Here is a 25,477-nt window from a genome sequence, read left to right on the forward strand (position 1 = left end):
ATGCGTAGTAAGGAAAGCACATCGTCAACACTGGGATAGGTTTATTTCTAATATTGAACATGATATCCACGGAAGACAACAAATGGCATATAAGGTTTTAAAAACCTTAAACACATCAGAAAGAGAGAAGATACAAATATATAGTATTGAAGAAGAACAGTGGACAAATCATTACAATGAATTGTGGTATGATCATACAGCACAAGAAACTGAAATTGAACAACTAGACAAGAAAGGATTAGGTGAAATACAGTCTGATGAATTAACACCTGTACTAACATCACTTAAGAACAAAAAAGCAACAGGAAAAGACAGCATTAATGCTGAATTATTAAAATATGGAGCAATGACGCTACACCAACGACTGCTACATCTCTTCAACAAATGTTGGAAGAAGAAGAGTATTCCCAAAGACTGAAAAGCAGCTAGAGTGATATCAATTTTTTAAAAAGGAAATAAAAGCCTGTGCAGTAATTACAAAGGAATAGGTTGACTGAACTTGTCATGGAAAGTGTATGCTAAGATTTTAAATACAAGACTTAAAAACATAGCAGAAGCAGTACTGCATGAGGAACAAATGTGTTTTAGGAAACGGTGCTCCACAATAGGTACAGTTTTTATTCTACAGCAAATAATAGAAAAATGGAGAGAGTATAATGAAGAAACGCACATTGCTTTTATTGACTTTAAAAAAGCTTTTGACAATGTCAATAGACAGAAACTTTTGGAAATAATGACAAATCGCGGATATCCAAAGCATCTAATAAATACGATAAAAAGTTTATATCAAGACACAAATATCACTCTAGCTCTCAATGGAAAACAACTAATGAGGTACCAACTAACAAAGGGGTATGACAAGGCTGCTGCATCTCTCCAACTTTGTTCAATATCTACATTAATGAAATAATACATACAAGGAAATCAGAATTTCAGAAAGGCATCTACTTAGACAGGAACATTCTTTTAAATAATTTACTATATGCTGATGATGCAGTGATCCTAGCAGATAAAGAAGATGACCTTCAGAAAGGAATCTAATTGCTAAAACAAATAAGTGCAAAATTTAACATGGAAATTTCAAAAGAAAAAACTAAGACAATGGCCTTCAGGGGGAAAGAACCAATCAGAACCAAAATAGATTAGAAGAGTTTAGAGCAAGTAAACCATTTCAGTTACCTTGGATGTGAAATGACATATGGCTACAGCAGAGATATTGAAATTAAGCTTAGTAAATTCAGTTGAGTATGTGGAACAATCAACAGGAACCTAAAAAACAAAACCAGGAAAGACACTCAAATTAAATTTCACAGAACTGTTGCAGTTCCCACACTGCTCTATGGAAGTGAGACATGGGTGATTACCAAGAAGTAAGACAGCTGGATTCAGGCACAAGAAATGAAATTCCTTAGAGGTGTTAAAGGTTGAACATGAGAAGACAGGCTAAGAAATCAAGATATTAGAGAAGAACTGCAAATCTTTTGCCTCAATGATAAAATTTGAGATTACAGAAGAAAATGGAATGAACGTCTACAAGGAATTGAGAGTGAGAAGACTTCCCTTAAAGGCAAGAAATTATAAATGTCAAGGGAGAAGAGAGAGAGGAAGACCGCAGCAGAGATGGGTACCGTGACAGGTGATTCCTGGCTAATACCTGAAGAGAAGATGAAGATTAAGCTATCGGTGTAACCAGTCAATTATCTGTGGAATATTTCCTGAATGGTTGAAATATGCTGAAGTTAAGCCACTGTTTAAGAAGGGAGATGAAGAAATAACATCAAATTTCCATTCAATTTCTTCGCCAGCATTCTCAAAAATTTTAGGAAAGGTAATGTACAATCGGCTTTGTAACCATCTTATCAGAAATAACATACTGTCAAAGAGGCAGTTCAGATTTCTAAAGGGTTCTGATATTAAGAAGGCTATCTACACTTACAGTGAAAATTTACTTAATCCAGTAGACAAAAACTGCAGGCAACTGGTATATTCTGTGATCTGTCGAAGGCATTTGACTGTGTGAACCCCAATATCCTTTTAAGTAAATTAGAATATTATGGTGTAAAAGGAAATGCTGCAAAATGGTTCAAATCTTATATCTTGGGCAGGAAACAAAGGGTGTTACTAGGAGAGAGACATGTATTGAGCTATCAGGCATCATCCAACTGGGAACTAATTACATGTGGGGTCCCACAAGGTTCCATCTTAGAGCTCTTGCTTTTTCTTGTGTATATCAATGACTTTTCATCAGTAACATTGCCAGATGCCAAGTTCGTTTTGTTTGCCGATGGTGTGTGTGTGTGTGTGTGTGTGTGTGTGTGTGTGTGTGATAAATATTGTAGTAGTTCTATTATATGTTTATTACCATATAAATAAAAAAACATTTTTTAAAATTTTAAATTCAGTACATTAATGCGATCTTAGTGTTGTAAAATGATGCTGTCATACAGTGTTCATAAAAAACAAAGAGAGAGATGATCATTCCACTTGGGACCTGTGGAAGGTAGATCAGCTAATTGTTTTAGTTGCAAATATTTTTCATGTATTATTGCTTTTCTGAAATGTTCTACATCCTGGAGGACCTCCTCACTACAGATCAATTGGAATGGAAGTAAATCTGATCTGATCTAATCTAATCTATTATTGTTGTGGTCCTCAGTCCAAAGACATGTTTCCTTCAGCTCTCCATGCTACAGTATCCTCTGCAAGACTCTTCATCTCCAAATAAGTAAATAAGTATGCAACTTATATCAATTTGAACTGCTTGTTGTAGTCAAACCTTGATGTTGCCCCCTCCCACTTTTTATCTCCCATTACCAAACTGAAGATTGCTTAATGACTCAGGGTGTGAAACATTAACATATCACTTCATTGGTCAAGTTTTACCACAAATTTATTTTTTATCCAATTGAGTTCAGTACCTTCTCATTAGTTATTCCACCTACCCATCTAATTGTCAATGTTATTCAGTAGCACCACATTTAAAAAGCTTACATTCTGTTCTTTTCTACTTGTGACAAATTCCTTGTTGGCTTCTATCTCGAGTTCTTCAGCCGACGTTTGTTTGATAATTTTTATGACGTGTTGCCAGCATGAGTGGCCAGCATCATCAAAGCTTCACCCTCCATCACTGATGGTGGACCGGAGTCATGCTCACTTTCACAGATTGTGTATACCTGACACGTCAACATCCAAGGGGTTTCCCATGGTAATTTCTGCTGCAGTTCTTCCCTTGCTACTTGCAGTGGTCATTCTCTTCAGCACGGGAATCCAGGATCCATTCACTTAAAGGCTTTCTCCTTTCTTATTGAAGCTATTGTCATGTTTGTGTATTTCTAGAGCCTCCCTGACCAAGCGGATGTAATAACTCTCTTTCTACAGCCATAACTTCCTTGTTGCTGAATTTCACTATGTGATAAGTCTCACATAGAGCATCCTCCACCTCCTCTCTACCTGCCCCAACTTGCAATACCGCTTATGTTCAGTGATCCTTGCTTTAATCCATCATCCAGTCACTCAAACATAGACTTTTCCACATTTATGTGATATTCGGTGTATTCCCGACGTTGCAAGTGGGTCGTTTTTCTCCTTTGCAGATCTGATATACTTTTTGTTCTTCTTTGTCAATTTTTAAATAATCTTTATGCCATCTTCACACAATATACAGCCAATTCTGTCCATCACTCTGGAAATATATGGCAGAAAGGCCATGAACAACTTTTCTTTTTCTGATGTGTCACGTCACCAAGAGTTCAATTCTGTGACACTTCTTATGTAACTGGTGGAGTACTCATTGCTCCTCAGAATGCTTTCCATGTGTTGCATCTTGCTTCTGAGATATTGCAGCTCACATATTCATCTTGCTTGTGTTAAGAGTGTGTTAATCATGTCTCTTTTTTGGCTCAGGTGATGGTTTGATAGCTTGTGCAGATATTGGTCTATGTGTGTCAGTTTTTGATACATGCTGTGTCCCAAGTTTTCATTGTCCCTTGTGACCAGCACATCCTGGTCAGCTTTGATGTTGTTTCTTTGTTTACTAAAGGGTGATCAATGATTTTCTGGCACACATTGGCTCCATATTCTGGCAAGACATCTTATTATGAACCATTTCACGTGGAATGGCAACTTCTACAAACAGCTGGAAGGCATGAGCATTGGTCGCTCACTTAGCCCAGTGGTGGCTAACTTCTTCATGGAACATTTCAAAGCACAGGCACTGGACTTAACACCTTGTGACCTAAAGTGTGGTACAGATACGTCGACAATACCTTTATTGTATGGAACCATGGTGAGGAACAGCTTAGTGACTTCCTAAGACACTCAAACAGGTTCCATGCCAACATAAAATTTGCCATGGAGGTAGAAAGGGGTTAACAGCTACCCCTTATAGATGTGCTGGTCATGAGGGATTGTGGAAACCTGGGACATAGCATGAATCAAAAACCAACACACATGCACTGATATCTGCACAGACTATCAAATCACCACCTGAGCTAGAAAAGAGGCATGATTAACACACTCATAATATGAGCAAGATGAATATGTGAGCCACAGCATCTCAGCTGCCAGATGCACCACCTACAAAGTGTGCTGAGGAGCATTGGGTGCTCTTTCAATTACATAAGAAGTGTCATGTAATTACACACATCAGAAAAACAAATGATGGGTATGGCCTTTCTACCGTACATTCCCAGAGTGATGGACACAATCAGCTGTATATTCTGCAAACACAGCATAAAGACTATTTATATAAACTGACGAGGAAGATCAAAGAGTGTCTCAGATCAGTGAAGGAGAAAAGGGACCCACTTGCAATGTTAGGAATATGCTGAATACCATGTACATGTGGAAAAACATAAGTTGGAATGACAGGATGATCAGTTAACAACGGGGTCCTGAACAAAAGCTGAATTGCAGGTTTAGGCAGGTAGAGAAATTGGCCAGGCAGATGATGCACTGTGAGAGACCAAGCTCATAGCGAAACTCGCTGATATGGAAGTCCGTGCTGTAGAGAAGAGTCATTCCACTGGCTTCTTCAGGGAAGCTGTAGAAATACACAAACATGATGATAGCTTCAGCAAGAAAGAAGAAAGCCTCAAGTTGAATGGATCCTGGATTCCTGTGCTGCAGAGAATGAATGTTGCAGGTAGCAAGAGGAGATCCACAGTAGAAATGACCACAGGAAAGCCTTTGGACATTGTGTGCCAGGTACATAAATCTTCAGCTGTGAGCACAAGTTCACTCCTTCACTGGCAATGGATGGTGAAGCTCCGACAATACCAGCCACTTCTGCAGGCAAAATGTCAGATCAAACAAACGTTGGCCGAACAACCCAAGACAGAAGCCAATGGGCAACTTGTCAACAAATTTTGTACTATGCCTCTTCAGGGAGGGGATTTGCAGATTGTACCAACTCCTTGATTGTTGATGGGAGAAGAAAGCACATGTGATGTCCTATCTCGCCTTTGTTACCTTGTCAGGAAATATAAGTGCCTAATCACTACCATCCAAGCACATCACATCTATGAAAGAATGGAACGAGCTTTTCTTCATGAGTGAATTCATGAAACATGGAGATACTTGGCAAAAGCAGGTGGGGACGTTTGGATATCTTCTACTGACTAAGTAGCAGCATGCATGGAGACATCTGAGACGGGACTGACAGCATCACTCACAGGAGCATGCAGAACAAACTTGACTGCTGCACCGAGTGACAGAAGAAAATGTTTGCAAGATGCGGGAAGCAGATTGACAAGGTGATTTCTGACATGTGATGCATGGTGCTCAGTGTCAATGACAGATAGTTGACTAAAGAGGAACAGTCTGTCCTTCGAAAAGGAGGGAATTTATCTATCATTCTGAGAACAATGCATATGGAGGATATCATTGATAATATGAAAGTGGCCATTTGCCCCCTTTCTCGTGTGGAAACTGAGGAAATACGCACTGAACCCCCGGGATGCTGCACTAAGCGAAACCAACAGCATGCAATCTGAAAAAAGAAGAGTTACAAACTATCAAGAGTCTTAATGCTAACAAGACTATATTGGTAAATGCAATTGCTGTAATGAAGACAGAAGATTATGAGCCAAAGATCTGGGACCTATTAGATCCAACAACATACTGAAAACTAAGCTCAGATACAAAGCAGCAGCTCACATGGAATATGAATCAGTTAATCGAGTTGTCTTATTTCTCAGCAGACATACAGAGGAATCTACGCAACACGAAAGCCCTGCCACCTTGGCTGTACGGATTACCAAAGATCCATAAGAATAATGTTCCATTAAGATTGATTGTCAGCCTGCCTGGCTCATCAACATATAAACTTGCCCTCTCTGCTCCAACTGCATGTAGGAAAGGCTGATACATACATAAGCAGGGTGTATACGACCCGGGACAACCGGGAGATCCGGGAAAAACCTGGGAATTTTTTCATCCGGGAGAAAACCGGGAAAAACCCGGGAATTTTTTAGAATTCCGGAATATTTTCATTGTTTTAGTTTTCTGTTAAATTTTTGTAATTTTGACTGGTAAGAACCAATCCTCTAACGAAGGATGTTACAGTATCCTGCTATTGCAGAATAATACTTCATCAATAAAACATAAATGAGAGAAAAAAAACGAAAATAACTTAAATTGCAAAGCAAATGCGCCATATACGACGACGCCACACAGTGCTCATGCAAGCGTGTGCGAACAGCAAAATGTGTCAAAGGCTTTAGGAAGACTGTGCAATGCTTCATAACAACAAATTACCTCCGATGAGCGTGAAGTCACAACTGTTTACATTAAGGCCCGTCCACACGCAACGATCTGTCTGTGCACATCACATCTGCGCAGACAGATTGTTGCGTGTGGACAGAAGATTTGCACCAACCTGAGGTGTGTGCAAACCTGGAAGTTGGAGTTGGAGGTTTGAGCAGCAGCCAGTTACAGCAGGCACACAACACAGTGTTACACCATAAATTTTGGCTGTCTAAGAGATATGTTTATTTTACAGTCATATATGTCAGTCACTTCCTTGGAACACGATCGTCAGTGAGTGGAAAAAAGGTGGAATTATTGCACTAATTATGTAACAGCTGCTCTGCGATTAAGGGAAAAAGTGCTTCCCCAAACCAGCTATTGCTGCTGAAATTTGTAGAAGGTACAACTGTAACTATCAAATGTATATTTACAACAAAATATGTTGTGGGCAACACTCATAAGCTTACAAAAATAACTTTATTCACATAGACATACACTGAAATTAGGGGAATGATTGTCTGAATGAGGATACTACTGCCATAATAGTATGAAGCAAAAATGTAGATGATGACTGATGCTATCATATATTAATGAAAATAATTAATTTCTGAAAATATAATGTAATTGTGTTGAGTAAAAAATGTATTCACCAAGCTATGGCAGGGGAACACACATACAAAGATATTGAAATTTTTAAGCTTTTGAAGCTACTGACTCCCTCTTCTGACAGAAGTGTTGAAGGGGAAGGAAGAGGGGTGAAGGAACAGGACTGGTGGGGTTTAAGGAATGGGGAGAGTTGAAAAAAATTCATCCAGGACCCTAGGTCAGGGGAGACTTATCAGATGGGTAAGTCTCCCCTGATTCAGAGTTCTGAGTGACTCTTCTGAACTTATGCCAGAAGAAGGAGACACTGGCTCTGAAAGCTTGCAGATTTCAATATCTTTATATGCGTGTTCTCCTGCTGGCACTTTGTGAGTAAATTTTTTATCTATCTTATTACATGAGGCTATAGTATGAAATACTTTCTAACAGCACACTGCCTATACATTACCCGAGCCTGTCCAGTCTTGTTTCCAGTCCTGTATCCAAAAGGTTATTGTCATGTGAGTAACTCAGGTGAATAATGTGCCTCAGCCCACCAGTCCCTGCGGCTGATCAGTCACAGGCCTTTATTACTTGAACAACAATTGGATCATGTGTGAAAGCTGCCCTGCCATATACAAGCTGTGCCGCAATTGGCATGAAGCATTGGCCATGACAGCCAACCCACTATCTACATGCATGAATGGCTACCACCAAACTGTGCTGTGACTAACTGCTAACTCGGTCACCCATTTACTGAACTTGCTGCAAACCCAAATACCATTTACAGCAAGAGGCAATTTAATACATGTACTAGCTGGATCATCCCTCCAGTACCAACTCCTCTGAACTATGTAGGTTTTAACTTTCATTCCACCACATCTTCTGTTAATGCAATTCCACTTGCCTGGACCACCAGAACCTCTGCTGGACCCGTTTCTCAGGAGCCTCTCCCCTGCACCCTTCTGCCCTCACAATTGCTTCTCCTGTCATTGTCCTCCTCCTTCCTATCCTATTCTGATACTGTATTAGGGCTGTTGATAAAATATCAATATATTGATATTTTTTCCAAAAAATGTCGATATATATCAGTGATAATTTTCCCGTCAATATATCAATATCAAAATGGCAATATCGAGTGCCATTTCTTTCACAGTTTTTTGTGCTTATTTGAAGTTGTTCTTTTGAAACTGTAGTAGAACATACTACTTTTTGAGCTTTCATCACATCCAGTCTTTTCTTTGAATGTGTGAAGCAAGTGTATGTGGCACAAAAGTAGTAGTCCAATTGCAATGGGTGTGGCAGTGTGAATTGGATAACAAGATTACCAATGTAAAGAAATAGCACACCAGTTCTGTTAAAAAAACAATTTTTAATGCAACTAGTGTGCTATTTCTTCATATTGGCATTCTTCAAAAAAGATGCTGAAAATGATGAACACAATCTAAATGACTAGATTGGTCATTGCGGTGGGCAGAGACACATGAGGGGAAATGCCGATGTAATCAGTGCTTGGCGCTACCAACAGAAGCTGAACATTTAGCTTCACCATACAGTTTGGCAGTTGGCATTGGCAAAAATGAAAAACTAGGGAAGTGGACGTGAAGTGTTCCACGCAAATCTGATATGTGCCACCTTCATGCAGTTAACATTGTTAGCAAAGTAGTTATCACCGAACATGCACATGCATTGTTTTTTTTTTTTTTTTTTTCAATTCTTGCTCTAAGGGGGATAAGCAGGCTGCTAGTATGTTGATGTATAGAATATCTAATAATAAATCAATACTTAAACACACAGCTCTAAAACTTTCAGTATATTTACAATGTGAAGCCAATACTGTTACGGGCTGATATGTTGATATTTTTTTCCATCAATATGTTGATGCTTTTTCTCTCGATAATGATATATTTTTAAATATCTATATTCAAAAATATCAACAGTCCTATACTGTATTCCACCATCCCTCTCCCTCTCCCTCTCCCTCTCCCTCTCCCTCTCCCTCTCCCTCTCCCTCTCCCTCTCCCTCTCCCTCTCCCTCTCCCTCTGATGTGTGAGGTGTGAGATGTTAGTTCTGTCTCTGCATCAACTATAGTTGATTATTATAGCTATAATTGTCATTGATAACTTGTCTTTCTGTATTTTTTGCTAGTTACAGTATTTTAATGTCTTTTCTTTTTCTATTAGTTCTGTTTTATAATATTTTTAGAAAATTATTATTGTGATACTTTTGAAATGTATATTAATGTATGTATATGTGTTTTTACACCATTCAGTGTAAATATTTAAGTGTAGAAACTAGGGACCATATGCCTAGCAAACAACTACTACTGTCATAACGCTTATGATTGTAATCATTGTTGTCATCATCAGTCTAATACTAAAGCTTTAATCAGCTGACATATTAATCATATGTCATACAAATAGGAAGGAATACCCAAGTAGTGAAGTAAATGAATGCTGTTTGATTGTGAATGAAGAGACATGATGTTGTTAACTACTTGTACATTTAAGAGTACAAGATAGTCTACTGTCACCAAAGGCTTAGTATTTTTTATAAATGTTGCCCTCTTTTAACAAAATCTCTTTTAACAAAGGAAGCCTTTATGTCAAAACATTCGTGATGCTTAATATGTCTTTTTTCCCTTGTTAGTTTCCCCCTGTCAGTGCAGTATGTTCTGTGTCATGATGTTTTCATGTCTCCATATCACTTCATGTTACAATCAGAAGATAACTATTACCCTTTCTTGTAATTTTAAGGGCCCTTACAGGGGAATGCTGCAAACTGGTGTTGGAATTGTTCGAGAAGAGGGCTTTTTGAAACTGTGGCAAGGAGTAACACCAGCTATCTACAGACATGTAGTGTACTCTGGCATCCGTATTGTCACATATGAGAAAATGCGTGATCAACTTTTTCACAAAGATCTGGACGGATCTTTTCCTGTATGGTATGTTAATTACAATGATATAAAAGTCATTACAGTAAACTGACAGTTCTGTGATGTGGCCAAAAAAGCTGTAGTTTAAACTGAACTGTTGCATTTGTTCATAAAGTATGTGTACGTTTTGCATTACTTTTTATTTTATTTTTACTAAACTTAAAATTTAACATGACTACTGAAGCTCAGAGGAAATGCCACATGCAGTTAGTTGCATAGCAACCATGAATTGTTTTAATACGCTTCAGGGACCATACTTATTTATATTTAATGTGATACCATGAAAAGCTTTGTTGACACTAATTTTGACACAGTTGTGATTAGTTTAATAATTCTAATAGCTGTAGTCACATTCACTGCATATTCACATGTCCAACAATATAGATGGGTAAGTATAAGACTATCAACTGAAATGTTTGGGGTTAAATCTCCAGTCGATTGTAGGTGGTATTCTTTAAACTTTAGCAATGATTTGGGTTTATGAGAAATGGAAAGCTACACCACAAATAAGTATGGTATGTTAATTACAATGATATAAAAGTCATTACAGTAAACTGACAGTTCTGTGATGTGGCCAAAAAAGCTGTAGGTTAAACTGAACTGTTGCATTTGTTCATAAAGTAATGTGTACGTTTTGCATTAATTTTTATTTTATTTTTACTAAAATTAAAATTTAACATGACTACTGAAGCTCAGAGGAAATGCCACATGCAATTAGTTGCATAGCAACCATGAATTGTTTTAATATGCATCAGGGACCATACTTATTTATATTTAATGTGATACCATGAAAAGCTTTGTTGATACTAATTTTTTTATTTATATTTAATGTGATACCATGAAAAGCTTTGTTGATACTAGTTTTCTTAGCTCATTCAAGATGACAACAATGCTGGTTCCCTGAAAAATGCTACAGCTAATTTTCACCCCATCCTTGTCTGACCAAGCAAGAGTTATTCAAGAGCATCAAGGGTAATGACCCTGACATCCACAAGACAGTAAACTCTAACCTACAAGTACCTTACTTCAGATTCAAAGTTGAATGTCTGCATTAAGTTTTCCTTAAGCATGCATCACGTGTTTAAAAATTAAAACTCAACTCTAGAATAGATTGAAAATTTATGGTGTAATTCCAACAGAGCATTAAGTTATTTTTCTATAATACTCTGTGTAGTTTTAGAAAAACTGAACAAACTGTTAAGTGTATTGAGACAATAGATGGGTACATTATGATATTGTAATAAGTGAAAATTAGGCCCACATGAGAACAAGAGTGTCTAGAAAATACTTGTATCAATTTTTAGACTACAGAAGAATCACAATGTGACAATTTTTCCATTTTCTGATCATAATTCTGTATCTTTAAATTATACAAGTGATTTCACTCTTGATATATTCTATTACTCTTGAATAGTGTACAAAGACCTTTTATAATTATATTCTGTACATTGTACATACACATATACATCATCAACTGCATAACATCTAACTTTTTTCATATCATTCACTCATCAAATATTACAAGCCGTGAATAGTAAAATATCACCAGTTGGTGGTTTATGTGATCTTTCAAAGATGTTTAATTGTATCGATTAAGTTATCTCTTAGAAAAACTGAGGTTTCATGGGATGGGTTTGAATCATACTTAACAAACAGATGGCAAAACATTGTGCTAAATAATTAAAACTTCTTTTTATTACATTTGTGAATGACCTTCCACTTAATATTTATCAAGCAAAAATGATACTCTTTCCAGATGATAATAGTGTTATAATAAATCACATAAGAAATACAGCAACCAAGGATATGTTAATGCTGTTTTTCAAAGAATTATTAAATGGTTCTCTGTAAATGGACTCTCCATAAATTTTGGAAAAACTGTTGAATCCCATAGTGGGAGGTACATGCTACAATGACTAGATGTACCCAGGTAGCCAAAAGAACAATAGGACTTCATTACACCGTACCTCAAGCAATTATTACATGGAACTGTTTCTGAAGTATTAATAGTAAAGATTGTCCTGGTGTGATGAGGTTTGACCAAACACAATGACAGTTTTTTGAATGTACGAACTGCAGCATTATGCTAATGTAGCCACTAAGTTGAGCATACTGCTGTGCCCAGAAATATCTGTACATGAGTGTAGTCCATGGTTGAAGCACTCTTGAAGACTCGATGTTTTGGATACATTATATGAGGCTGTAGGCTACAACTGGTGTGCACTATGCTCCAACAAATGGAACTCTGACTGTGGAACTGTTAGTGCAGTTGGCTCCTGGCTCAAGGCAGCATAGTTGTGAACTCGCGATGTTGACTGACTGGTGACTGGCAAGCGGCTGAGTGGTGTCCTTTAGAACTGTCCAGTGGAAAAGTACCAGGAAATCGTGATAATGTCTTGTGGCTCACAGATGTGAATTAGTGCTGTTTCCAGCAGATGTGGCACCATCAGATACAACAACAGTTGCTGCAGGCTTTGCTGTGTAGTTGGTGGATTGAAAGGCATTGGCCAGAGTTGTTACATCCCTCTTCCCTATGGAGGAGGGGGTGTAGCCATCTTGCTGTGTAGTCTATGGTAGTGACAGAGGTACCTGTCAAGGATACAACATTCCCTCTTTCCTGAGGAGGATATGGTGGAAATGAACCTGGGAAACAGGAATCACGCAAGATCATTGTTGGAAAAAGGCCGAACATGCCACCAGGATTGCAACAACACTTCTACGACCAGAGAACAGGAGTGCTGGGAAAGTCAAATTGAAATCCCAAAGAGGTGGACATTATGGGGAGAGTAGAAGCCTCTGGAGGTCAGTAGAGATAACCATGACTGGAGACGTCTGGGGCCAAAGACCAGGAAGGAGTAGTGCAGAGCAGGGTGCAGGGGAAGGCATGTTGAGTGGCACTGAGTTGCCTATTGGAAGAGAAGCCAAGTGCATGAGATGAGTGTGACCCACACTGTGAATGGAAAAGCTCGGGAGAGGAAGCAAGGCTCTGAAGATGCAGGCTGAACGTTGGCAATAGGCAGAAAGGGTGGCTGAACCAACATCTTTTATGGGGACAAGGGGTGAACAGAGGAGTCAATAGAGGACAGAGCGATGTCCCCTTTGGATGAGAAGGGGAGGTCACAAAGGGGGCGGGAGCCGAGGGCACAAGAAGCACAAGAGGTCTGATGGAGGGAGCACTGACAGAAGGCTAGCAACTTGAGGGCTGGGAAATGAGGGCACTTGTGGTGTTGGACCCTGAAGAGGCAATGGGTCCCATGGTGCTGGAACGTGAAGGGGTGCCAGGGCCTGCAGTGATGGTGCTGGTGGTGTTGGAACCTGAAGGGTGCTGGCATCAGCAATGAAGACACTGATGGTGCTGAAACCGGAAGAGGTGGTGGGGCCAGGGAGGCATTGGGGCAGGAGAGGTGTTGGTACCAGAGCCTGCAGGTTTAGTGCGGGGGGGCTGAACTGCTGGAGAAGGGCAGAAGACAATCAACAGGGAATGCAGAATCCTGGAGGAAATGTCTCAACTATGTGAAGGAGGTGGGCCATGAATCCAGGGCACCATTGCACTCCTGAGGAGACGAAGTCTGTGTCATGCACACTGGTGCTGTTGGGACAGTCAAGCTGCTGGAAGAGAAGCTCAGGGGCACACCTTAGAGCTGTAATGGGAGCAGATGCTCTGATTACATGTCCTGCACTTGAAGAGGTGCTGCCATCACACAAGAAACCAAATGAGTAAAGGCGTGGAGCAACTGCTGTATAGATAACCCCATGATAGCACAAATTGAATCAATGAGAGTTCTGCTGCTGGATCAGTCATGACAAATGGGCAAATTATGTCAGCCAGCTTCACCACAGGGATTTTCCTGCATGATTACTGAGTACACACACAGACGTAATTCTCTGCATAACATTTCATCATCCATTTCTGGAGACATTACCAATTTATATGGCCTCTTTGTACACCCCAGCATAGTAATTAATAGCTCTTGCTAAAACCACAGCATCAGAGAAACAAATTTGGGGTTTCTCGCTTCTGGCACTTGATTTGTTACTGCTGATTTATCTGTCTTACCAAGACAATACATATAAAGAGCTTGGCTTGCTGAGCTTGTTCAGGTCTTTAACTGATTTCTGTATCATTAAAGCATTGGATGATGTCTCCAGCATTGGAAGACGAAATGCTAGGCAGAGAATTATACCTTGGATGATGGTCTTATGCCTCTGAAACAAATATCAACAACTATGCAAATACTGGTTGTGAAAGCTTGTGTTCTGTGATCATTTGAAATTACAAATACAACTGTTTTCTGTCAGTCAATTGTTTATTTTGTCACTAAATGTTTCAATGTTTCACACCATCATCTTCAGGTTGAGAATTGTTAATTTAGATAGTTAGTTTTGGTGAAGAGTGTAGAATCTTTTCACAGTAGGAGACCACAGGCAGTGTAGGTTGTGTTTGTCTTTAGAGGGTTGGTAGAGTCGTAAAAACTCTGCATACTGCTGTCTGTTGTATGTCCTCTCCACTGTACATTGTGTTTACATTGTCACTTTGAAGATGCTTTACATGTTACAGTCATAGCCTCATAATGCCATCCTTTACAGATGAACTATCCATCTGACATTTCACCACAGACAGTTACCTCCAAAACACAAAGGAATAGCAACTTGAACACAAAGTAATCCATGTCCATGCAGACCACTCAAATCCAAAAATGTACTCACTGAGTCAAGTCATCAGTCATGTGAAAGAGTCCCCAGTATTTACAGGAAGGCAATAGAAGCAGAATGGAGACTTTAACAGCACAGGCGTCTAAGTGAGAGAAACACTGTTACAAATGAAAGAATGTGCATGTCCACTAGACAGAAACAAGGAAAAATAAGTAATAAAAGGCATATAATCATGGAACCTGACAGAATGAAAATTGTGAACTCACAATTGAAGAGCTGGGTACTCTAACCTAAGACCAAATAGTAATGCACACAAAGCAGTGTTTCTCACAAAAAATTGCGTTAACAAAGAATTTGAAAACATGGCAGATGCAGTGACTGTTTGTGGCCCAAAAGCAACAGATAGTGAAACCAACTAACTGAAGTGCCACAGAACATAAGGAAAGGATGTACAAAAAATGTTCAAATGTCTACTTAAATTGACTTAAACTAACTTATGCCAGGAACAACGCATACACCCATGCCTGAGGGAGGACATGAACCTCTGGCAGGAGGGGCTGCGCGATCCGTGACATGGCGCTTCAAACCGCACGGCCACTCCATGTGGCAAGGGATGTACAAATGCAAATAAGTCAAAGTAAATGGCCAACAACAAGTGGTCTATGTCTGAATGTGGAACAGAAGCATGAAAAATACCATGCAGGGGCACACAAACACACAGAGGAAGGCTACCCACTTGAACAGAAAGACATAGGGTATGAAGTCCCAGAACCAAAACAGTTATTGCTGAAAAGTGTACCCTAGATGCCACTGCTGAGACGAGAGCCTTACCGGAAATAAGTTTTTATTTCACTGCCATTAGCGAATCCTGTTGTGGGAGGTGCATCGTACAATGAACAGATGTGCCCAGGTAACCAAAAGAACAATTGAACTTTATTACACAGTACTTCAAGGAAGTGTAAGAGAAAACAGCTTATGGCGTAATTACCACTAAATATTGTCCTGGTCTGATAGGGGTTGGTACCGAACACAGTGACAGTTTCTGGAATGAGTGAGCCGCTCCACTATGCTAACATGGCCACTGAGTTAAGTACACTGTCTGTCCTAAATCAGATAGCAGTGACACAGCCGGGAAACATCCATACATGGACATAGTCTGTGGCCGAAGCACTTGCGAGGACTTGGCAGTTTGAATGCAGTATGTGAGGCTGTAGGCTCAAACTGGTGTGTGATGTGCTCCAACAAATGGAACTCTGCTTGAGGGCCCACTTATGCAGTTAGATCCTACCCCAGAGCACTTCAGCTAAGAGCCCTCCAATGCTGACCGAATGGGAACTGGCTGGGCAGCATTCAATAAAGCTGCCGAGTGGAAGAATACCAGGAAATTACAATAATGTCACATGGCTCATGGAGGCAAGCAATTGCATTCATAGGATGTGATGCCACAAGATAACATAACAGCTGCTACAAGCATGATTGTGCTGTGCAGTTGAGTTGCATGTGCCCTGGCAGGATGGCAGCCTGCAGCACTCTGCTGTGGAGTTGCTGGCTGGATTGAAAGGCATCGACAGGAGTAACTACAAAACACTATATTCAGTTCTGTACAACAAACAGAGTCACACCAGCAATCAATGTAGCTTGCCAGCAGGAGTCAGTAAATAGGGTAGAATGTTTGAAATTTTAATGTGCAAATACTGACAAAAATTTGAACTTGAAGAAACATATTACCAAGCTGCTCAAACAATTGAGTTCAGCTACTTTTGCTCTTCATATGATTGCTAGTCTTGGAATCAAATGAATATTTCCTCTCAGTAATGCCATGGAGTAATTTTCTGGGATACTCATCACTTAGAAAGAAAGTGTCGATTGCACAAATATGAGTGGTAAGAATAATATGTGGTGTTTATCCATGGTCATCATGTAAGTATCTCTGCAAGGTATTAAGCATTTTGATACAACATCACAGTATATATGCTCACTAATGAAATTCATCATAAATAATCCACCACAATATGATAAGAATAATGATGCCCATTCCTACAACAGTAGATGAAAAGATAGATTTTATTACCCATTATTAATGATGTCAGTGGTTCAGAAAGGAGTTCAATAAGCAGAACAAAAATTTTTGATTGTTTGCCCAATAACATAAAATTTCTGACAGATAGAAAAGAAAGTTCTAAATGTAACCTAAAATTATTTCACCTGGACAACTCTTCAAGTTCTTTGGATGAATTTTTATTTAAGAAGTGGAAAAAAAGAAAAGTTTTAAGTGTAGTTGCATGAGTAGGACTAAAATAATGTGTTCAGTAATGTTAATACTAATCACGTATATATCTCCTGTAAACTGACTCATTCCAAGTTATTTCAATAAAATATATTGTTGAAATGATCTATGGAACATGTGTGTATCTAACTAACTCATAATGTCAACACCAAGCCTTTACATAGAAGTCAATCCAAAGAATGAACATGAATAATCTCAAGCACATTCCGTTTCTCTGATCAAAACCATAATTTTTGTCAAAAATATATATTCTCTCAGAACTAGACACTTCTCCAAAGTAGTCTGGTGATGACAGGAACTTATATATTCACTCTGCGTAGCTACTTCCCTTCAAAAAGTTACTGCAATCACCATCCCATCCTGAATGCAGGCATCATCCCTCGGCATGACTCACTACATGCAAATAAAATAACAGAGCTGCACAATATTTGTGCTCTTCTCTATTAAAACTTATTTTGCGATTTAAGTTAGTGACACTCTTTCCTTGGTGTGAATATATAGGGATACTCATCACTCCTCTGAACACCACATAAACCCCCACTTAGATGAATGATATCATGGTAAGTATAACCATTTTTCTTAATTTTTGTGGCATTTTTCTACTGTTTTACATACCTTTTATATAGTCACTAAAATTGTCTGATATATATATATCTAATTACTAATATATTATAAACTCAATAGCCATTACCTTGTAAACAGAGTAATGTGCTTCTCATTTTGCACTTCTGTTTGTTTCATCGTAATTAACAATATAACAAGAATGTGCCTCTACAGATGCTCATGATATTTTCTTAATTTCATAAATCTCTCCTCTGCCAACCTTTTCATCTCAGAATAGCACTTACAGCCTATGTCATCAATTATTTGCTGGATGTGTTCCAGGCTCTGTCTTCCTGTACAGTTTTTAACCCTCTGCAACTCAGTCTAGTGCCATGGAAGTTATTTGCTAATGTCTTAACAGATGTCCTGTCATCCTATCCCATCTCCTTGTCAGTGTTTTTCACATATTCCTTTCCTCTCTCATTCTGCACAGAACCTCCTCATTTCTTACCTTATTACTCCATCTAATTTTCTACATTCGTCTGTAGCACCACATCTCAAATGCTTCAATTCTCTTCTGTTCCAGTTTTCCTGCAGTCCATGTTTCACTACCATACAGTGCTGTGCTACAAACATACATTCTCAGAAATTTCTTCCTCAAATTAAGGCCTATGTTTGATACTAGTAGACTTCTCTTGGCCAGGAATGCCCTTTTCACCAGTGCTAGTCTGCTTTTGATGTCCTTCTTGCTATGTCCGCCATAGGTTATTTTGCTGCCTAGGTTGCAGAATTCTTTAACTTCATCTACTTTGTGACCATCAATCCAGATGTTAAGTTTCTTGCTGTTCTCATTTCTGCTACTTCTCATTACTTTCATCTTTCTTTGATTTAATCTGTCAGTATTCTGTACTCATTAGACTGTTCATTCCATTCAGCAGATCATGTAATTCTTCTTCACTTTAACTAAAGATAGCAATGTCATCGGCGAATCATACCATTGATATCCTGACATCTTGAATTTTAATTCCAATCCTGAATCTTCCTTTTATTTCCATAATTGCTTCTTCGATGTACGGATTGAACAGTAGGGGAGAAAGACTACATCCCTGTCTTACACTGTTCTTAATCTGAGCGCTTCGTTCTTGGTTATCCACTCTAATTATTCCTTCTTGGCTCTTGTACATATTGTATATTACTCGTCTCTCCCTAAAGCTTACCCTTATTTTTCTCAGAATTGGTGCCTTTACGTTTCCTAAAGCCAAACTGGTCATCATCTAACACACACTCAATTTTCTTTTCCATTCTTCTGAAATTATTCTTGTAAGTAACTTGAATGCGTGAGCTGTTAAGCTGATTCTGCGATAATTCTTGCACTTGTCAGCTCTTACAGTCTTCTGAATTGTGTGGATGATATTTTTCTGAAAGTCAAATGGTTTGTCACAGGCTCATACATTCTACACACCAATGTGAACAGTCGTTTTGTTGCCACTTCCCCCAATGATTTTAGAAATTCTGATAGATGTTATCCATCCCTTCTGCCTTATTTGATCTTAAGTCCTCCAAAGCTCTCTTAAACCCTAAGACTGGATCCCCCATCTCTTCTAAATCAGCTCCCATTTCTTCTTCTATCACATCAGACAAATCTTCCCCCTCATAGAAACCTCCAATGTGTTCTTTCCACCTATCCATTCTGTCTTTTGCATTTAACAATGGAATTCCTGTTGCACTCTTAATGTTACCATCCTAGCTTTTAATTTCAACAAACATTGTTTTGACTTTCCTATATGCTGAGTCAGTCCTTCTGACAATCATTTCTTTTTCGATTTCTTCACATTTTTCATGCACCCATTTGGCCCACACTTTCTATTTATTTCATTCCTCAGCAACTTATTTTTCTGGGTTCCTGAATGACTCTGAACAGTTTTGTACTTTCCTGTCCATTCCTCTTCAACTGTACTGCCTATTGAGCTATTCCGTATTGCTGTATCTATATCCTTAGAGAACTTCAAGTATATCTTGTCATTCATTACTACTTCTGTATGCTACTTCTTTGCATAATGCTTCTTCATTTCTAACCTCTTAAACTTCAACCTACTCTTCACCATTACTAAATTGTGATACACTCCTTGGTATGCCTTACAATCCAGTATCTGATTTTGGAATCTCTGTCTGACCATGATATAATCTAAATGAAATCTTTCCATACCACCCAGCCTTTTCCAAGTATACCTCCTCCTCTTGTGATTCTTGAACAGAGTATTCGCTATTACTAGCTGAAATTTATTACAGAACTCAATTAGTCTGTCTCCTCTCTCATTCCTTGTCTGAAGCCCATATTCTCCTGTAACCTTTTCTTCTACTCCTTGCGCTACAACCGCATTCCAATCTCCCATGAATATTAGATTTTCATCTCCCTTTACATACTGTATTATCCTTTTAATATCCTCATATACTTTCTCTTTCTCTTCATCTTCAGCTTGCGACATTGGCATGTATACCTGAACTGTCATTGTCAGTGCTGGTTTGCTGTCAATTCTGATAAGAACAACCCTATCATTGAACTGTTCACAGTAACACATTTTCTGCCCTACCTTCCTATTCATAATGAATTCTACTCCCATAATCCCATTTTCTGCTGCTGTTGATATTAACCTATACTCATCTGACCAGAAATCCTTGTATTCTTTCCATTTCAATTCACTGATTCCTACTATATCTAGATTGAGCCTTTGCATTTCCCTTTTCAGATTTTCTAACTTCCCTACCACGTTAAAGCTCCTGACATTCCATGCCCCAACTTGTAGAACATTATCCTTTTGTTGGTTATTCAATCTTTTTCTCATGATCACTTCCCCCTTGGCAGTCCCCTCCTAGAGATCCAAATGGGGGCTGTTCCAGAATCTTTTGCGAATGGAGAGATCATCATCACACTTTTTCGATTACAGGCCACACATCCTGTGGATAGTAATGTGTCTTAATGTGGTTGTTTCCGTTGCCTTCTCCATCCTCATGTCATTGATCATTGCTCATTCTTCCTCCTTTCGGGGCCGTTTCCCACCCCAAGAGCAAGAGAGTGCTCTGAGTCTCTGTCCACTCCTCCACCCTCTTTGACAAGGCCATTGGCAGAATGGGGGTAACTTCTTATGTCAGAAGTCTTCGGCCACCAATGCTGATTATTAATCAAAATGTAAGTGGCGATGGGTTTCAACCTGGAACTGTGAACATTTTGATTATTAATCAAGGACACTATCCCTAGACCATGGGTGCAAACCTCTCAAGGCATAATTGCAAGATATATTTTTTAAAAATATGTAGTTTTCATGAGAAAACAATACATTCTTGCAGCTTTGACCTCCAACAACGGTTTTACAGTTTTCTCTTCATAACAATGTAGATGGAATTACATTACGAGTACTTGTAACAACGAAATATAATATAATATAATTGGATAGATTGGGGATCAAGGTCGAAGGTAAGGAAAATTGAAGGAACAAATATGCCGGAGATCAATGACAGAGAAGAATACAGGAAAAGATTAGAATGTCACCAGTGGAGCCGCCAGGAGAAACGGAAACCGAAGATCTCGGAAGAAGAGTGGGAGAGAAGAAGAGAAAGAATGAAGAGGTTGTGGGAGAAGAAGAGGAAAATGCAGTCCCCGAAGGGCCTACCCATGGTCCTACAGAAGCCGTAACGCAAGGAGAAGAAGAAGATAATTGGATCATTAAAAAATCTACACACCGTGCAATAGTGGAACACATACATAAAAAGGGTTATAATTAGGCAAGTTTTGGAGGCACTGTTCCTTCTTCAGGCAGAGGGGTTGAAGGGGAAGAAAGAGGGCCAAAGGGAAAGGACTGATGAGGTTTAGGAAAAGGGGTAGCATTCAGAAAAGTCACCCGGAGCCCCAGGTCAGGGGAGACTTACCAGATGAGATGATAAGGAAAGACCACTGGATGAGATTTGAAAATCTGAGAGCTTAATAGTGGAAGGTAGGGTAATATGCAAGACAGACATTACTGCTAAAACATCATACATGAGTTAACAAAAGCAAAGAAAACTAAGTGTGTTGTATGTGGTAGAGGTGGGAGGGGGATGGCAAAAAATAGACAGGTCAGAAAATGAAAGATGCACAAAACTAAAACAAAGTGAAGAAAGGTATGGCTACTGGGAAGAAAGGCTGAGACCAAACAAATTAATGTAAATTAAGGCCAGGTGGGTGGCAAGAACCAAGGATGTGTTGGAGCACTAGTTACCACTAGCAGAGTTCTGAGAAACTGGTGTCTGGGGAAAGAATCCAGATGGCACGTGTCGTGAAATAGGCACTGATGTCACAATTATCATGTTGTAGAGGATGATTTGCAACAGGGTATTGTGTTTTGCCAGAATATACCCTCTGCCTATGCCCATTCATGCTAACTGATAATTTGGTGGTAGTCATGCCAATATAACAGGCCAAATATCAACATGATTACCACCAAATTATCAGTTAGGATGAATAGGCATAGACAGAGGGTGTATACTGGCAACATACAATATCCTATTGCAGAACATGCTCTACAACATGAGAATTGTGACCTTGGTGCCCATTTCACCACATGCGCGATCTAGTTTCTTCCCGCAACACCAGTTTCTCAGAACTCCATAGGTGGGAAGTAGCACAACAACACATCCTTGGTTCTCGCCACCCACCTGGCCTTAATTTACGTTAATTCATTCAGTCTCAGCCTTTCTGCACAGTAACTACACCTTTCTTCATTCTGTTTTAGTTTTGTACATCTTTCATTTACTGACTTGTCTATTTTTCGCCATTCCCCTTCCACTTGTTTCACACAGTGAACTTAGTGTTTCACTCTTATTAACTCTTGCATATTACCCTGTCTTCCACCTTTAAGCTCTCAGGTTTCCAAATGTCATCTGGTGCAGTGTCTACAATCAGTCTTTCCTTCTCACCCGGTCTGGTAAGTCACCACAGACCTGCAGTTCTGGGTGACTTTCCCAAAATCTACCCCTTGTTTTTAGATCTCACCAGTCCTTTTCCTTTGACCCTCTTCCTTGCCCTTCAACCCTTGTGCCTGAAGGAGGAACCACTGTCTTATAACCTTCTTTTATGTATGTGTTCTGCCGCGGCTTGGTGGGTAGATTTTTAATCTATTCAATTACATTATATAATGGGTACTTAGAAATATTAAACTTTCCTGTGACTTTTATGTGATAACATCTTTGTCTTTTAGACATTTAAGACATTTATTATTAGGAAGAGGATAGTTTGCTATTAGCCATAAAGATGACCTGCTGAGTTGCAGACAGGCCCAACAAAAGACTGTTACACACTATAGCTTTCAGCCAAAGCCTTCTTCAGCAAAGAACATATACATATTCACACAAGCAAGCATATGTTATGCAAAATGACTGCTTCCACCGGCAGCATCAACCAGAATGCGACTGTCATGTGAATAGCAATCTGGAGTAGGATGTGGAAGGGGGAGGGAAAGTAGGGTATGGGTGGGGGGAGAGAGAAGATTGCTGTCTGACAGGGTGTGCAGGGACTAGAGACTGCCAGGCTCAGTGTTGCAAGATGGGATGAGGGGAAAGGAGGGGGCAAAATGGGGAATGGAATAGGAGAAGAGGAGGGAAGGGGGAAAGAACAGGTGGCAAGATTCACAAACAGCAGCATACAAACAGGATGAGGGAATGTGAAAAAGGAGGCGGTGATAACATGAGGGGGCAGAAGCTGTTGGATGGAGAGTGTGAGACAGTAGGTTACTGTAGGTTGAGGCAGGAATAATTTCAGGAGTGGAGAATGTGTTGTAAGAATAACTTCCATCTGCGTAGTTCAGAAAGACTGGTGATAGAGGGGAAGATCCAGATGGCCTGAGTTGTAAAGCAACCATTGGAATCAAGCATGTTTTGTTCAACTGCATGGTGTGCCATTGTGACGCATGGTGGTCTAGTTTGTTCTTGGCCACAGTTTGGCAGTGGCCGCTCATCCTAGTGGACATCTGGTTGGCAGTCATACAAATATAAAAAAGCTGTGTAGTGCTTGTTAGCAGAGCTAGTACAAACATTGATGCTGTTACAGGCGGCCTGGCCTTTGATGGGTTAAGATAAGTGCTGGGTGGGTGGATTGGACAGGTTTTGCACCTGGGTCTTAGACAGAGATTTGATCCCTGTGGCAAGGGATTGGGATTGGGATTGGGATTGTGATTGTGAGTGGCATAGGGAGGGACAAGGATGTTGTGGAGGTCGGGTGGTTGACGGAACACCACTTCAGAAGGGGTGCGAAGGCTCTTGGGTATGCTGTCCCACATTTCAGGGCATGATCATAGATAATCAAAACTCTGATGAAGGATGCAATTCAGATGTTTTAGTCTGGGGTGGTATTGAGTGACGAAGAGAGCACTCTTTTTTAGCTGGCTCTTGGAGGGTGATGGGAGGATTGGGAATGTGGGGGAAATGGTATGAGAAATCTGTTTGTGGACTTGGTCCTGGGGATAGTACCTGTCTGTGAAAGCCTTGATGAGACCTTCAGCATACTGGGAAAGGGAGTTCTTATCACTGCAGTTATGCCATCACTGCATGGCAAGAATATATGGGTGGGATTTTTTGTTGTGGAAGCAATGGCAGCTGTCAAAATGTACGTATTATTGGGGGGGGGGGGGGTTGATGTGGACAGAGATGTGGATGGAGCCATCAGAGAGGAGGTGTTCAACACCTGGAAATGTGGTATATTTGACTGAGGAGGACTTGGAGAAGCAGATGGGAGAGAAAGTTTTGAGTTTGTGAAGAAATGAGAATATCAATGAACTTGAACCAGATCAAGGGTTTGGGGTTTTGGGAGGCAAGGAAAATGTCCTATAAATGGATAAGAGAATAGTTATTAACACCCCATCAACAACAAGGTCATTAGAGACAGAGCACAAGCTCAGATTAGGGAAGACTGGGGAAGGAAATTGGCCATGCCCTTTCAAAGGGATTTGTGTAAAGCGATTTAGGGAAATCACCATCTAGATGTCCCATAAACAGGTTGGCATAGGGCAATGCCATGCGGATGCCCACAGCTGTGCCATGGATTTGTTTGTGTACCTTACCTTCTAACGAGAAGTAGTTGTGAGATAGGATAAATTTAGTAAAGTGTAGGAGAAATGAGGTGGTAGATTTCAAGTCAAAAGGATCTTAAGAAAGATATTGTTCAATTGCAAAAAGACCATGGACATGAGGGATGTTGGTGTATAGGGAAGAGGCATCGACAGTGACCAGTAGTGAACTCGAAGGTAAAGGGGTGTGGATGATGGAGAGTCGGTGAAGGAAATGGATGGTATCTTTCACATGGGAGGCTAGATTACAGACAATTTGTTGAAGGTGCTGATCTATGAGGACTAAAATCTTTTCAGGGGGGCACAGTAACAAGCTACAATGGGGTGTCCAGGATTGTTGGATTGTAAATTTAGGGGAGCATATCGAAAGTGGGTATGCAGGGTGTTGCAGGGTTGAGTAGGGAAGTAGATTTGAGGAGAGGTTTTGGGAAGGCCCTAAGCTTGAAGGAGGGATTGGAGGCTATGTTTGACTTCTGGGACAGGATCACTCTGACAGGTAACAACTCACACAATTGGCAGTGGCCTTCTGCCATTTAGTCACTGTGATTCATCATGACAGTGGTGGAATCTTTGTTTGCATGGAGGCTGATTAGCTCAGGATCTCTTTTGATACTGTCTATAGCTCTCCTTTCCTC

At 39.8% G+C, this 25,477-nt stretch overlaps 1 protein-coding gene across 1 annotated transcript in view; it reads left to right on the forward strand.

The window, feature by feature from the left end:
• LOC124775948 (mitochondrial uncoupling protein 4) overlaps window positions 1-25,477 on the forward strand; it is a 408,284-nt gene that overhangs the window by 229,893 nt on the left and 152,914 nt on the right. The window contains exon 4 of the mRNA XM_047250792.1: window positions 10,087-10,274. Within this exon, the coding sequence (XP_047106748.1) occupies window positions 10,087-10,274 (188 nt within the window). The remainder of the gene's footprint in view (window positions 1-10,086; window positions 10,275-25,477) is intronic.

This window comes from Schistocerca piceifrons, chromosome 2 (assembly GCF_021461385.2).
Source record: "Schistocerca piceifrons isolate TAMUIC-IGC-003096 chromosome 2, iqSchPice1.1, whole genome shotgun sequence".
Classification (NCBI taxonomy): domain Eukaryota; kingdom Metazoa; phylum Arthropoda; class Insecta; order Orthoptera; family Acrididae; genus Schistocerca; species Schistocerca piceifrons.